Consider the following 15,102-nt stretch of genomic DNA (forward strand, 5'->3'; position numbering starts at 1 on the left):
TTAGTTGGGGCCGCAACATTCCTCCCCCTTTGAGAAAAGGAAACTACGGTCTGTAGTTTTCGTTACAATGTTTCGCTGCTTATCCTACTTCTATTTCTAATAGGGCGGTTTATTTTCTTTATTATTTTCTACGGTTACATTTTTCTTATCTCCTAGTATAACATCGCTGGATCGCTCTGTATGTGCGGTCGGGTGCTTGCTTGTTTCTTATTTCTTTTTATTACATAGATACTTATTCCTATTACGCTTAATATAATTACAATTGTCAGGGTCGATCCTACGGGATATATGACATAGGGATTTTTTATTAGGATGTCTTGGGATTTTTCCAACTCTTTATTTATGTTGCTTATTTCTGGACTTAATTCTAAGCTAATTTCCTTTTTCGCTTGTTCGTTAGTATTTTTATTTTTGTTTGTTAGTGTTAGGTTAAAATCTGCTAAGTGCATTTCTATTTGTGTTTAAGATTGCTTAAACGTTTAACGATAGCGAAGTCGAAAATATTCAGCACGGCAATTGCGAGCAACGAGACTTGAGCAATATCGCCGTGACTTTCGACGGGACGTTTAAATGAGTAAACAGTGGAGACAAAGCATTCCTTGTTCGCTTTGTTTCCTCTGTTTATAATTATCGATCGCTCATCTCTCGGGGACTTCTCTCGGTTAAGCGTGTATCGAAAAGCCTCGAATTTGCGAGAAGCCCCCGAGAGCTTAAAGAGACACGCGCTCTTGGCGACGAGAACAGTCGCTCTCAGCTTCCCGAGTTGCCGCTGTCAATATCGAGTTGCTTGCTCCTGTTTTCGCGTACACTTAATAGATAGAGTTGCTCGCTCGTTCGCTTGCTTTATTCGCACTGCCTGCATCGGCGCTTGCTTGCGCTTTCGCGACGCGATATCTACCATCGTTATAACTGCGATACAGTTTGTAAATAGTGTATATAGAAAATAAACTGCGCTTGTCCGTCAATTCTGCTCTTTGCCTGTCTCTTCCTACGCGGTTCGTGTCCTCGCTCGCGCGCTCAGTCCGCTTCCGAACATTTTTTGGTCCTTCGAGCCGGATACCGGGATCCGGCGCGGTCGGTGAGTGAAGAGTGATCGAATCCGCACTTTGTCGAAATACCGACGCAATGAGCAAGGAAGCTACGACGAAGGAGACGGTCATTAGAGAGATGGAAGGAATCATCCGCAGTCAGCATGATCTTCACGGGCGCATTGCTCGCTCGTACGATAATTTAAAGAAAATGGGCTCTACTAACATCACGATCGGGTTGGTGGAGGCCCGCCTACAAGCCCTCGAGGCTAACTGGGCGAAATTCGAAGCTCAGCACGATAAGCTCTACGCTTCTTTCTGGGAAAGTCTGACGGAGCACGACTACGAGAAAAGGAACGTGCCCGCGACTGTGGAGGAGGCCTATCTAGTGCAAAAGGGGATGTTTCTAGAAACACTTCGCAAGCTTAAGAGCAAACTTGCTACCGAGGCTCCTAGTGCTGCCCCGGCGAGCCAACCGTCGCGTACGACCTTGCCGCGCATCCAGTTGCCTGAATTTACGGGCAAATATGAAGCGTGGCCAGCCTTTCGCGACCTCTTTCATTCCATCATCGGGAAGGACGGCGCCACGACCTCCGTCGAGAAGCTGCACTACTTGAAGTCGTGCTTAAAGGATGAAGCTGAGCTGCTGGTGCGGAGTCTGCCCACAACGGACGAGAACTTCGACCGCGCTTGGAAGACCCTCGCCGACTACTACGAGAACAAACGCTTCCTGGTGCGTTCGTATATCTCGCAGTTTACCTCGCTTCAGAAATTAAAGGGTGAGTCCGTTTCTGATTTGCGCAAGTTATATCATTGCGTAATGAGCACCGCCGGCGCTCTCGATAGCATCGGCCGACCGATCTCGCGGAGTGAAGACTTATTCGTACATTTAATTGTGGACCTTCTCGATCCGCGTTCGCGTCGCGAGTGGGAAAACGCTATTAGCGAGACTTCGGAACCGCCGTCGTATTCCGATTTACAGCAGTTTCTCGACAGACGATTACATACGCTCGAATCGCTGCAACCGGTCAAGACGGATGGCGCCTCTTCCGCGAAGGCGGGGGGGAACTCCGCTCAACAAACGCGAGCCCTGCATGCTAAAAAGCAGGAGAACAAACTCGGCCGCTGTTCAATGTGCCAAAAGGGGCATTTCATAATGTTTTGTGCCGCGTATAAAGGAAAGACTGCCGCGGAGCGAAAGCAGCATATTGAGGCGAGCAATTTATGCTTCAATTGCCTCGGGAAGCATAAACTGAGCGAATGCGCGTCGTGCTCTGTATGCGATGCCCGACATCATACGAGCCTCCACGACGCGTACTCCGGCGGGGAAGTGGCTAAGACTTCGCATCTCGCGCAGAAAACCCTCGGGAAGCCGGTGGCGGTACTTCTCGCTACCGCTCGTATCCGCGTGCGCGATCGTTTCGGGATAGAGCACACCGCGCGAGCGCTCGTCGATCAAGGCTCCGAATCATCTCTCGTCTCGGAATCGCTGGTACAGCGATTGAAACTGTCCCGCGCGCCTACCTCGGTCGCGGTGTTCGGCGTCGGCGGGAAGCGTACGGGTCGCGCTCGAGGCCTCGTGGCCTTGGATATCTCGCCTCGAGACGGCGGGCCAGCCATCTCGGTGTCGGCCTTAATCCTACCTCGGCTCACTCTCTACGGCGGCGGGATCTCTGCGGACCGTGCGACGTGGCCGCATCTCCGCGGGCTAGAGCTTGCCGACCCCGACTTTGCGGCCTCGGACCCGGTGGAAATTCTGCTTGGAGCTGACTGATGTATTCGCCGCGATTCTCCAGCCGGGCTTGCTAAAGGGCGAACCGTTCGAGCCGGTCGCACAAAGAACGACGCTGGGATGGATTATCTCGGGCGCCGCCGGTCAGGCGACCTGCGCTGAGAGATCGACGACTCTGCAATGCCACATCACTGAAGATCTTTCCAGCATCGTGAAGAGATTCTGGCAGCAGGAGGAGCTACCGGGCGGCGTACTCGCGCTTACGCCAGAGGACCGTGAGTGCGAGAACTTCTTCTCCCTCACACATTCCCGGACCGCGGACGGTCGTTACATGGTGAGACTCCCAGTCGTGGACCCGTTGCCCGATCTCAGGGGAACGCGCAGCGCGGCCTTACGAGCCCTGGCGCACATGGAGAGACGATTCGCCCGAGATGACAAATTGAAGCAGCTGTACGTCGAGTTCATGCGGCAATACGAAGAGCTTGGACACATGACGCCGGTGGCTCCGGAGGACAAAACGAAGAGACGTGTGAGCTAAGCTACTTTCCACACCACGGCGTGATGCGCGAGGCGAGCACCTCGACGAAGCTGCGCGTCGTGTTCAACGGCTCGACGTCATTGCCCTCTGGTGACTCGCTCAACAAGTGTCTGCGGGTGGGACCAAACCTCCTGCCGAATCTGGCCGATGTACTGCTGCGGTGGCGTCGCTGGCGCTACGTCCTGGCTACGGATATGGAAAAGATGTACCGCCAGATCCTAGTCCATCCCGAGGATCGCGATCTGCAGCGAATTTTCTGGCGGTATAAGATTACAGACGAGATACAGGAGTATCTTCTCAACACGGTCACTTACGGGCTGACGTGTGCACCGTTCCTGGCGATGCGCTCTGTTCAACAACTTGCCGAGGACGAAAAGAAACTCTTCCCCCTGGCAGCGATCGCCCTACTGATTGACAGGTACATGGACGATGTACTCTCGGGCGCGGATACACTGGAAGAGGCTCTGGCTCTCCGGCGTCAACTCTCGGAAGCTCTGCATGGCGGGCGGCTTCCCGCTCCGCAAATGGTCGGCCAACGAGGAGTCCTTGCTGACGGACGTTCCAGCGAAGCACAGGATGCAGCGCGAGCTCCGCTCTTGGCGACCGCAAGAGTCACATGCCACTCTCGGCCTTCAATGGCATCCCTGCCTCGACAGCTTCTCTTTTGCAACGAAGACGAGTCTGGTGACGTCTTTCACGAAGAGGGCGGTGTTGTCCCTCACTGCCCGGCTTTTCGATCCGCTCGGTTGGCTGGCGCCGGTGGTAGTGAGTGCGAAGATCTTGTTCCAGGCTACCTGGCTAAGAGGACTGGACTGGGATGACCCCCTGAGCGAGACTGACGCTCTGCAGTGGAAGACCTACCAGGCGGAGCTCCCGTTGCTGGAGCAAATTCGAGTCCCTCGGAGAATCTATCCAAGCGCCAAAGGACTCGACGTCGAACTTCATGGTTTTGCCGATGCCTCCGAGAAAGCCTATGCTGCCGTGGTTTACTTTACTTGCGAGCACAGGCGCAGGACGGATCATGGCTGGTCACCTTGCTCGCGGCAAAGACCAAGGTCGCCCCTCTCAAAACCGTGGCTCTGCCTCGACTTGAGCTCGATGCGGCTGCGCTGCTCGCGCGGCTTGCTGCTCACACGAAGGTCACGCTCGAACTGCCCGAGGCGCCTCTTCATCTCTGGTCGGACGCCATGGTGGCCCTGGGCTGGATCCGAGGGCACCCTACTCGATGGAAGACCTATGTGGCCAATAGGGTATCAGCAATTCAAACGGCGGTCCCGGAGGCGCTGTGGCATCATGTGCCTGGCCGGGACAATCCAGCGGACTGTGCCTCTCGAGGTATCTCTCCCGGTGAGTTAGGAAATCATCCTCTCTGGTGGTACGGGCCGCCTTGGCTCAAGGAGGACTCTTCAGCGTGGCCCGCTACCGGAGCCATGTCGGAGACGGAGGAGCTGCCCGAAGAGCGGGTGCGAGTCCACGCAGGGGTGGGGTGCCTGTCGAGTCACCAATCGAGGAGCCCGAGGAACTGCGCCGATTCTCCTCGCTTCAACGCCTGTTACGCGTGACAGCGTGGTGCCGCCGTTGGCTGCGGGGAAAGGGCGGCTCGGGGGTCGTACCAGACCGCACGACGTTCCCTTACGGTACCGAGCTGACGTCCGAGGAAATGGAGGAGGCTCGTCTTTCCTTGATCAGGCTTACGCAGGCGAACCACTTCTCCCGCGACTTAACCACGCTCCGTCAGGGCTGCTCGCGATCGTTGTCTAACTGCCTTGTAAAACTTAATCCTTTTTTAGACGCTCGAGGTCTCCTACGCGTGGGCGGCAGGATAAAACACGCCGTCCTTCCCTACGATGAACGTCACCCGGTTGTCCTGCCGGGCGCCTCACACTTTACTCAGCTGATAGTGGAGGCTTGCCACCGAAGGACAATGCACGGAGGAGTCCAGATGACGTTGAGCATGAGTCGGCAGGGCAGCGCTACTGGATCCCGCGAGGCCGAGCCCTGGTGAAACGTCTGATCCTCCGCTGCGTTACTTGCGCGCGTTGGCGGGCGGCAACTCCGCAACAGCTAATGGGCAGTCTTCCCCGCGAGAGAGTAAGCCCTGCCAGGCCCTTTCTGCACACCGGCGTTGACTACGCCGGGCCAATTATGCTGAGGACTTCAAAAGGTCGAGGACAACGAGCCTACAAGGCCTTTATCTCGGTATTTGTTTGCCTCGTCACGCGTGCTGTGCATTTGGAGGTCGTGTCCGACTACACCGCGGTCGCCTTCCTGGCGGCGCTGCGCCGATTCACGTCCCGTCGCGGACTATGCAGCAGCCTCCACAGTGATTGCGGGACGAACTTCGTAGGAGCCGACAAACAGTTGCGCGCCCTCTTCACAGCCAGCAACCCTGAAGGACGACAGATCGCTGGCCAGCTAGCCAGCGACGGAATCAAATGGCGATTCAACCCGCCATCCGCTCCTCACTTTGGTGGCCTCTGGGAGGCCGCCGTAAAATCACTCAAGCACCACCTTCGGCGGGTGCTGGGCGAGACGACGCTGACTTACGAAGAGATGAGCACTCTCCTCGCTGAAATCGAAGCTTGTCTTAACTCTCGTCCATTGCAGGCATTTTCCGACGATCCCGACGACTTGGCTGTGCTCACTCCGGGGCACTTCTTGGTGGGGTCCGCCCTGATTGCCGTGCCTGAGCCTTCGCTGCTGAACGTGCCAGTGAATCGCCTCACCCGCTGGCAGCTGCTGCAGCAGATGCGGGATCACTTTTGGAAACGCTGGTCCCAGGAGTACGTGCATTCGCTGGTACACCGCCCCAAGTGGCAGAACAGAGAACCAGACGTCCAGCTCGGACGCCTCTGCCTCCTGCGGAACGAGACCACCCCGCCGACTAGGTGGCCGTTGGCTCGAGTGGTCAAGGTCCATCCCGGAGAGGACGGCCGGGTGCGCGTGGGCACCGCGACAGGCGAGCTTACGAGGCCGATCGTCAAGCTCGTCCTCCTGCCTGCGAGCGACGGGGATCCACCAGAGGAAGCCTAAAAGGGTGACGTAGCACCCCTCGTACGAACGACTGCTGGGGATCGAGGCCCCCCAGCATCGCCTTTCTTTTTCATCGCGAAATCCAATTTGTTTCGGTACTTTCCGTATAAAGAAAGAATTGTACCACGAGATATTCTCTGTACAATTTAGTAATAAGGAAGTTATGCGAATTTTTTTTGTACTCAATTAAAATCCGACGATTGACAACCCATCCTAGTCGCGGCTGGAAATAAAATAAAATGCGTTCTCTTGCGACCGCAGCTTCTTAAAGAAGCACTACTTATGCTCTAACATCTCCATCGCTCAAGCATATTGACTTCTCGGGATTTAATACCGTTAAGTTCTGAGAACGTTAAATCCTCGCACGCCGAATGTTGTGACCGCGAGGTAAACACCAGCGCGCGCGAGACCGGGGACCGGGTCAACGACCCGCTAGTACGGAATGCGCTCTTGCCGTTGAACATTGAGTGTCGCACTCATTTCGTCAGCCGCTCTGACGAGGCGGGCGGTATGTTTAAGATTGCTTAAACGTTTAACGATAGCGAAGTCGAAAATATTCAGCACGGCAATTGCGAGCAACGAGACTTGAGCAATATCGCCGTGACTTTCGACGGGACGTTTAAATGAGTAAACAGTGGAGACAAAGCATTCCTTGTTCGCTTTGTTTCCTCTGTTTATAATTATCGATCGCTCATCTCTCGGGGACTTCTCTCGGTTAAGCGTGTATCGAAAAGCCTCGAATTTGCGAGAAGCCCCCGAGAGCTTAAAGAGACACGCGCTCTTGGCGACGAGAACAGTCGCTCTCAGCTTCCCGAGTTGCCGCTGTCAATATCGAGTTGCTTGCTCCTGTTTTCGCGTACACTTAATAGATAGAGTTGCTCGCTCGTTCGCTTGCTTTATTCGCACTGCCTGCATCGGCGCTTGCTTGCGCTTTCGCGACGCGATATCTACCATCGTTATAACTGCGATACAGTTTGTAAATAGTGTATATAGAAAATAAACTGCGCTTGTCCGTCAATTCTGCTCTTTGCCTGTCTCTTCCTACGCGGTTCGTGTCCTCGCTCGCGCGCTCAGTCCGCTTCCGAACAATTTGTTTCATCGTAGTTTGTCTTTTTGTTTTTATAATAATGTCGGATGTGGTTAGTTTACAATTTTTTTTTATACTTAGTTTCCCTGTTCTTTCTATTTCTATTCTTTGTTTTGCCTGGTCATTACATTAAATCGTTAGCTTTTGTTTTTTTGGCGTTGAGAATAGCCGCGTTTGTGGTTCGCTTACTGTTATCCATAAGGTTACGTTTGACATTATTTGACGTTTTTCGCAAGTATTTACATATCCTGGCGTTTTTACATAAACTTGCACTTCGCATGGTGCGTCGGCTTTTATAATGTTACGCCCGTGCTGAGACGCTCGGTACACGCGAGTCGAACGTGAAGTGAGAAGCGCCCCGTGGCAACGGTTGTTGATTAGCGACGCGAGTCAGATTTGAATCTGGGCTTTCGTGCCGAACGAACGAGTCTGCCCTGTCGCTGTATTTTATAATAATTAACGAGTTTCTTACATCAGAGTGTCTTTCCTTGCTTTCCGCGAGCCGCGAGTGATTGAGTGAGTGTGAGTGGCGTGCGACGTACGGCCGAGCGTAACATTTTGGAGGCTCGTCCGGGATCGAACGAATCGCACGGATAGGACGAGCGGACGAGGGAAACTAACAATGAGCACCAACGAGTCATTGACAGCGCCCGTGACGAGAAAGAAAGCGCGGATGGGAACCCCGAGGCCGAAAGCTCTACGGCTCGAGACAGAGACGGAGATACGACCCGGCTCGAGACAGAGACGGAGATACGACCCGGCTCGAACGCCCCTCAGTTCTCGGCGGAAGTGGTGACACTACAGGCGATGATGCAGAAAATCCGCCAGATGCGTGAGGAGTACGCGGCGTTGGTGCGACAGCGGGAAGCAGGGCCACAGCGACGTGAACTCCCGCAGCTAAGTCCTTTTTATGTAACGCGACCGGAGATACGGGAGCGCGGGCCGCCGCGGTTGCGGAAGTGTCGCGCGGAAATTTCGGTGACGTAAAGCGCGAGCCGCCGCGGAAGAAACGCCCGGAAATTGTGCGCGTACGGAATTGGGCTTCAAGCTGAAGCCCGACACGTTCGACGGCTCGACGCCGCTGCGAGAATTCTTCTCCCAATTTCGTCTCATCGCGCGCGCAAATAATTGGGACGACACGTCAAAATCCGTTGCGCTGGCCGCGAGTCTTAGGGGAAAAGCACGGGCGGTATTAGAGTCAGTGGAAAATTTAGAGAGCCTTGATTTCGAGAAGTTAAAATCTAAATTAGAGCTTTGTTTTGGTGAGGAAGGTCTGTCACAAAATTATTATACTCAGTTTACAAATCGTAGACAAAGATTCGGTGAAGATTTCACGACTTTTGGTTCCGAATTAGAAAGACTGGCTCGCCTCGCGTATCCCGAGTGCTCCTTTGCAGTGCGCGAAAAGATTGCGTGTGCGCAGTTTATTTCGGCGCTTTCCGACGGTTTTATTAAGAGAACTCTCCAATTAGAAGGAATAACTTTTCTTAAATTAGCTGTGGGGAGAGCAAAACCTGTCAGAATTATCCAGGGAGAGAATTTTGAGAGAAAAAAAGAAAATTTTAATCGGAATTTTTTGAAACAAAAGATGCGCAGAAGGGCGCGCGGACGAAAAGAAAGAGAAGCGTGAGAGGGAGGAAGGAAAAGTGAAAAAGGTGAACGGAAGCGAGGAACGGCGCGGTAGCAAGTTCAGCGCCAGTTGGGAAGAGTGCTGGACTTGCGGTAAGACAGGACACTTCCGATCTGAATGTCCTGAAGAGAAGGGAAACACGGCGTAGTTAGGTTCGGCGGGGCGAATCCAGCTAGCAAGACAGTTTCCCCAACTGTTTTTTTTAATAATAATTTTATTTAATCCTTGCCTTGCGGCTTAGGATGACTTCCATCAACTCTTACATAAATTTACAAACATACAACATAATTTGCAAACATATAACTTTCTCTTTAACATACATATATATTATACATCACTTATATCATTTTAACTAACTCTAAAACTAATTCAACATTCTAACTGTCTTTCAATTTCCCTTCCTACTCTTCACCCTCCATCCCTTCCCTTTCCTCCGCCTCTTTTCTAACCCTTTTTATCCTTTTCATTACTTCTAGTCCTTTTCCTTCCTCTCCTAAAAATTCTTTTAACTGTATCTCGCTTTTGGTCGCTTCACATTCTTTTAGTATATGTTCTATGTTCTCCTCTTCTTTTTGGCATATTCTGCACCTTCTATCTTCCTCCTCTCTCCAATGTTGACTGCCCTTTACCTCACTTCCGCATCTGTATCTGGCTATCAGCATTCTATCCTTTTTCTTCTTCTTTTCTAGTAAATACTTTGGTAACTCCTCTGTTAAAATCTCTTTATAGCTACTATTGTACCTTGACTCTTTTATCTTTATCTGTCTCTACTCCTTCTCCCTTTTCTCTATTCTCTTTACAAGATTCCCCACCGCCTCTCGGTCTCCCGCCTCCATTTCTCTCCTTAGCTGCTCCTTCTCCATTCCTGCCTTTTCTATCAGTTCTCTTCTCTTCTTCTCCCACTTACTTTCTTCTTTCCTTGGTCTGCTTCTCTCTAGATCCTTTATACATGCTTGAACTATTTTCTTTCCTGACTGTCTCGCCTTCTCCTCATACCTCGCAGCTCTCCTTATTGCCCTTACTTTTATTTCCTTCATTTTGGTTTTTTCTGCTATTACATAATTCGGGGTTCTACTATCCAATCCTAAAATCCATTTAACATACTTTCTTTTTATCACATCTAATCTGCTTTCGTATAGTCACCCCCATATTTCAGCTCCGTATAATGCCACTCCTTCTACCAGTGCCTCGAACATTTTCATCCTTCTTTCAAAATCTTCTTTAAATATTCTCTCTCCAATGCTCCATGTCCTCTTCATCGCTATTGTAGCCTTTTTCATCTTATCCTTTATATGATTCTCCGCTCCCCCATTTTTCTGTAGAATATATCCCAGATACTTTATTTCTTTGACCTTCTCTATGTCTTTTCCTTTCCATTTCCATTCCTTTTTCTTCCTTCTCCCCCTAGTTTTCTCGAACGCCATTATCTTTGATTTTTCTGGACTCAAACTCAAACCCTTCTCTTTCAAATACCTCTTGAGCCTCCTCATCATTTCCTTCAATTCTTCCTCTCTCGTCGCCATTAACACTATATCATCTGCGTATGATATTGTCCAGAATTTTTTTTTCCCTATCACCAGGCCTCCTGCTTGTCCTTTTTCTATTCCTTCCTCTAAATCCATGATGTATAAGTTGAATAGGTTCGGGCTCAACGAGCATCCTTGTCTTAGTCCCTTTTCTGTCCAAAATTCCTCTGTTTTTTTATCTCTTATCTTCACTACATTTTTCGTTTCTTTGTATGTCTCCATTATTCTTCGTCTCAAGTTATCTTCAATTCCTATCTTCCTCATTATTTTATTCAATTTCCTTCTATCTACTTTATTGAAAGCTGCCTTAAGATCAGCAAAGAATGCAAAAACCTTTCCACTTTTCTTACTCAGCTCCTTATTCGCTACATAGTTTACTGTGTATACTCCCAAGCAGCAAAATAGGGCGAAATTACGTTTATTCGACCTTCTGATAGGTTCAAAAGTCTGTTCGACCAAGCCCAACTTACGTCGAATCGACGTCAAAAGAAGGTAAGTGGGGAATAAAGTTGAAGTAATTTTACGGTTGAAATTAGGTAATGCAAAGCATTTCGCCTTATAAGTCATAGTCTGATTCGGTGAAATGGACCTATCAGAAGGTCGAATATCGGTAATATTTTGGTAATTTTGACCAATTTGTGCCCTCTCTTCGACCTAACTTTTGTCTTTGAGACATCTAGTAGATGGCAGCGCTGCACATCACGAAAAAATATATATTCCATATTAGTTCTACCAAGACGGGTCTATGCTACAGTCATAACATATGGTTCAAACCAGCCATGGAAACTCGGAGTAAAATATTAATAGAGTCCACCACTACGTCGGTTTTGAAACTGAATATCGTGTGACATGTAACAGAAATATAAGTGCGAAAGAAAATTTTCTGTACAGAATTTTATTTTACTTCGTTAAAAGCAACGCGATGTCGAAAATAAATAATTTAAGCAATTATTAATTAATCGTTAATTATTTAGCAATAATATTTTTTGCATTTAACACAATAAAAATATTTTAATCTTGCACCTAACGTGAAAAGTATCGCAAAATAGATTTTTTTTCAATTCTTAGTTACTCTGAGAAATATAATATAATTTATTTTATAATGCCTATAATTTTAGAAAGCGTTTTGATGTATCATGGCAGACATACTGGTTCTCATAATAATGGCTGATTTAACGTTTTCGTCTGAATTTCGACCTGTAAGTCGAATTTCTCTACTGTGAAAACCAAATACTAAATTTTGAGGGCAGATTTCCTTAATTAAGGCATTTTTACTTCAAAGTCGTTGACTTTAAAATCGTCTTGTCGATCAATAAGGCATTTTGACTAATAAGTCTGATTTCCCTATTTATAAGTTAAATTGACTTCAAAGATCGACTTCGAGATACGGCGTGCTTTGAGATCTGTGGATCGATATATCGAGAAATGCCGGTCGGCTGTGCCGCGAACGTAAACATTGATCATGAGTTCACCGTGTGACGCGGTCGAGTGCGAACGTGTTTTGTTCTGTAACGACTCTTTCTCGCAAATTCGCTGTTGCTCGCGCGAATCGTCTCGATTATTCCATTTATTACAGTATAGAGAGTTTCTTCTGTACTTCGTAACTTCTTGAAAAATCTCATCCCCCCCGGGTGACGAGCGCCGAATTAATTCCCGTGTGTTTGCGTTTCCTAGCATAACGATCGCAAGCCTTGTACAATGAGAAAAATACAGTAGGAAGATATTAGTGTGTGTCGGGCGTTAACCTCGATTTATTCATTTATCGATGAGGAACAATTTTATTTTCTTCGATAATGCGTCTTACAAAAGGTCTTACAAAATGGATAATTATTTATCAGCAAACAGGAATCGATACGTGCAATAATTATAGATAGGTTATGGTAACTTTCAATAATTTAAGGTCCAAGACCAATAACTAACTCTCAAGGCAATTTTGCTGGGCATTTCGACCTAAACTCGGACCAATTTCCCTTATAGGTCATTTTCCGTGGTAATCTCAACTTTGTAGTTAACTCGTAGTACGGCCGCGAGGTTTATTTCGCGCCTAAAATATTCCCTATTAGTCAAGTCAAACACACAAGACTTATATATGGTAAAAATTAGGTAATCCTGACCAATTAAGTCATATCGCCTACGAAATTGAAATTAGGTAATACAACCAGGTCACATTTCCTTCAAATGGGGGTCTAATTTTGACTTATAAGTTGAATCAACTTTGAAGGCATACCTTTGATCAAAATTTAGTCATTTACAACCTATTGTATAACTTTAAAGTCATTAAACTTTGAAGGCATTTTGTAGGTTTGAACTACGTAATTTTCAACCTGTACTTAAGACTTCAAACGCTATTTGATTTTTAAGACATTTTTTATGTCGAAAGTTGGTAATTCTTCACTTAATTAGGGCAATCTGATTTTGGTTTGGTTTAGATGCCCTGCTTTGCTGCTTGGGCTGCATCCATCGTTCCTCTATTCCTTCTAAACCTGAATTGCACTTCCCTTAACTTGGTCTCCGTCTCCTTCTCCAACCTCGCATTTAAGATACTTGCGTATATCTTGTACGCCGTATTCATTAAAGTAACTCCTCGGTAATTTTTTGGGTCGTTTCTCTCTCTTTTTTTATATATTGGACTAATCATGCCTTTATTCCAATCTCCCGGTATACCCTCTCCTTTCCATATTCTGTTGATTAGCTTCAGGAACTCTTCACCTATCTCCACGCCTCGTTCTCAATCCCGTCCTCTCCTGTTGCCTTTCCCATCTTCAGTTTCTTTATTACTTCAATCACCTCTTCCCTCGATATTTCTTCAGCTCCCTTTGTTACCTCCCCTCTCGTGCCATCTTCTTCCTTCTCTTCAATGTCTAACACCACTCTTTCCTTTGTCCCTCCTAACATTTCCATGAAGTGGTCTCTCCACTCATCCATTTGTATCTCCTCGCTTATCCCCTCAGTTTTCTTTTTCCTGTATTTATTTATATACTTCTACGCTTCTCCGCTTCATTTTTAATGTTCTTTAACTTTTCTTCTTCCTCCCTTTCGTGCCTCATCTTCTGCTCCTTACACCATTCCTTGTGCTCCTTTCTTTCATTCACATATTCTTCTTTTCTGATCCTTCCCTTCTTCCAGTCCCTCATCAATCTCCTCAATCTCCTTTTCCTTTCCTTCCATTCTTTATTATACTATTCTTTTCTTCCTAATCTCCATGGTATTATCCTTTTCTTATGCTTCATGATAGCGCTCTTTACTTTCTCTTTCATCTCCCTCCAGATGTCTTCTGTATCTATTTGTGTGCTCGACCATCCTTCACATTTTTCATGATATTCTTTCCTCCCTTCTTCTGTCCAGTCGCTTCTCTCTAATTCCATTTCTTTCTCCTTTCTCCCTGTCTCCAACACTCGTGGTCCTGTCAACTCCACCTCCAGCGGGACGTGATCCGATTCTGTTCTAACTCCTTCTTCAACCATATTAATTTCTTCACCTGCTCTATCATTCCCTAGGATATAGTCTATAACCGATGATCTCAATTCTCCTATATACGTCCATCCCCCTTCCCTTCCGAAACTCTCATTTAATATAGCCCATCCCCTCTCTTCTATTTTATCTATTAATATACGTCCTTCTCTATTTACAACTTTATCTACCGACTTTCTAGTCTCATTTCTCTTTTCTTTCTCTTCCTCCTCATTTATCGGTCCTCCTCCGCTTCCCGTCCTCGCGTTGAAATCACCTCCTACTAGCAACCATTCTTCGTCCTCTTCTTGTATCCTCTCCCTTAGTGTTTCCATCGTATCCTCCATCTTTTGGCTGTACAACGTGATTATTCTCCATTTGTTTCCATTATACTCTAATCTGCTTTCTACCACTTCGTCGCTAATCTCCCTAACCTCTATAAGTTTCAAATTCTTGTTGACTGCTGTTATTATCCCTCCCTTTGCTCTTCCTTTCCTGTGCTCCCTTTTTGCTGGTACACAATTCCAAATGAATTTACCGGACAATTTATTTTTAATCTTCCTCCATTTATCTTCTTCCATCCATGTTTCAACTAGTCCTATCACGTCAAAATTCTCCAAATAGTCCCATGTTTCCTCACATTTATTAGCCAGTTCCGCCACGTTCCAAAAGCATATCCTTAACCCTCTTTCTTTTTCCACCTTATTTTCTTCTTCTCCCTCCTCTCACTCCCTCTCTCTCCCTCTTCCTATCCTCTCTATTCTCTACTCTTTCCGAAAAGCATTTCTACTTTCCAGCATTTCAGTTCTTTCGTTCCATTTCCATTCGCAATTGTCTATCCATATTCTTTGATATCCTACCGTTGCTTTCTTCCCCTTTTCTCTCTCTGCTTTTACCATACTCCATAGCTGTTTTTGTATCTGCCTCTCTGTTGCCGTCAGATCGTCATCCATAAATATGTTTCTTGCCTTTCCTATCTCCCTCCTCTTTGCCATTATTTCTTTTTTATCTTCCCATTTATTGAATCTTACTAGCGTCATTTTGTATTCTCCTCGGCCAATTGCCTGCACTTCGTCCA

General features: G+C 47.7%; 4 protein-coding genes and 1 pseudogene across 4 annotated transcripts in view; 3 read left to right on the forward strand and 2 right to left on the reverse strand.

The window, feature by feature from the left end:
• Positions 1–1,125: 1,125 nt before the first annotated feature.
• Positions 1,126–3,298, forward strand: LOC143907485 (uncharacterized). Its single transcript, XM_077424302.1, has 2 exons — positions 1,126–2,520; positions 2,825–3,298. Exons 1-2 carry the CDS (start codon positions 1,126–1,128, stop codon positions 3,296–3,298), a joined length of 1,869 nt encoding a protein of 622 aa, XP_077280428.1.
• A 23-nt stretch (positions 3,299–3,321) lies between these two features.
• Positions 3,322–4,860, forward strand: LOC143907486 (uncharacterized). The gene is made up of 3 exons (XM_077424303.1): positions 3,322–3,729; positions 3,791–4,192; positions 4,306–4,860. Exons 1-3 carry the CDS (start codon positions 3,322–3,324, stop codon positions 4,858–4,860), a joined length of 1,365 nt encoding a protein of 454 aa, XP_077280429.1.
• A 583-nt stretch (positions 4,861–5,443) lies between these two features.
• Positions 5,444–6,331, forward strand: LOC143907487 (uncharacterized). Its single transcript, XM_077424305.1, has one exon. It carries the CDS (start codon positions 5,444–5,446, stop codon positions 6,329–6,331), a length of 888 nt encoding a protein of 295 aa, XP_077280431.1.
• A 705-nt stretch (positions 6,332–7,036) lies between these two features.
• On the reverse strand, positions 7,037–12,301 carry LOC143907474 (uncharacterized; annotated as a pseudogene).
• A 304-nt stretch (positions 12,302–12,605) lies between these two features.
• LOC143907475 (uncharacterized) overlaps positions 12,606–15,102 on the reverse strand; it is a 5,379-nt gene continuing 2,882 nt past the window's right edge. The window contains exon 1 of the mRNA XM_077424294.1: positions 12,606–15,102. This exon is cut by the window's right edge and continues 2,882 nt beyond it. Coding sequence (XP_077280420.1) covers positions 14,789–15,102 — 314 coding nt within the window. The 3' untranslated portion in view covers positions 12,606–14,788.

This window comes from Temnothorax americanus, unplaced genomic scaffold (genome assembly GCF_048541705.1).
Source record: "Temnothorax americanus isolate GAGA-0224 unplaced genomic scaffold, ASM4854170v1 Scaffold82, whole genome shotgun sequence".
Taxonomy (NCBI): domain Eukaryota; kingdom Metazoa; phylum Arthropoda; class Insecta; order Hymenoptera; family Formicidae; genus Temnothorax; species Temnothorax americanus.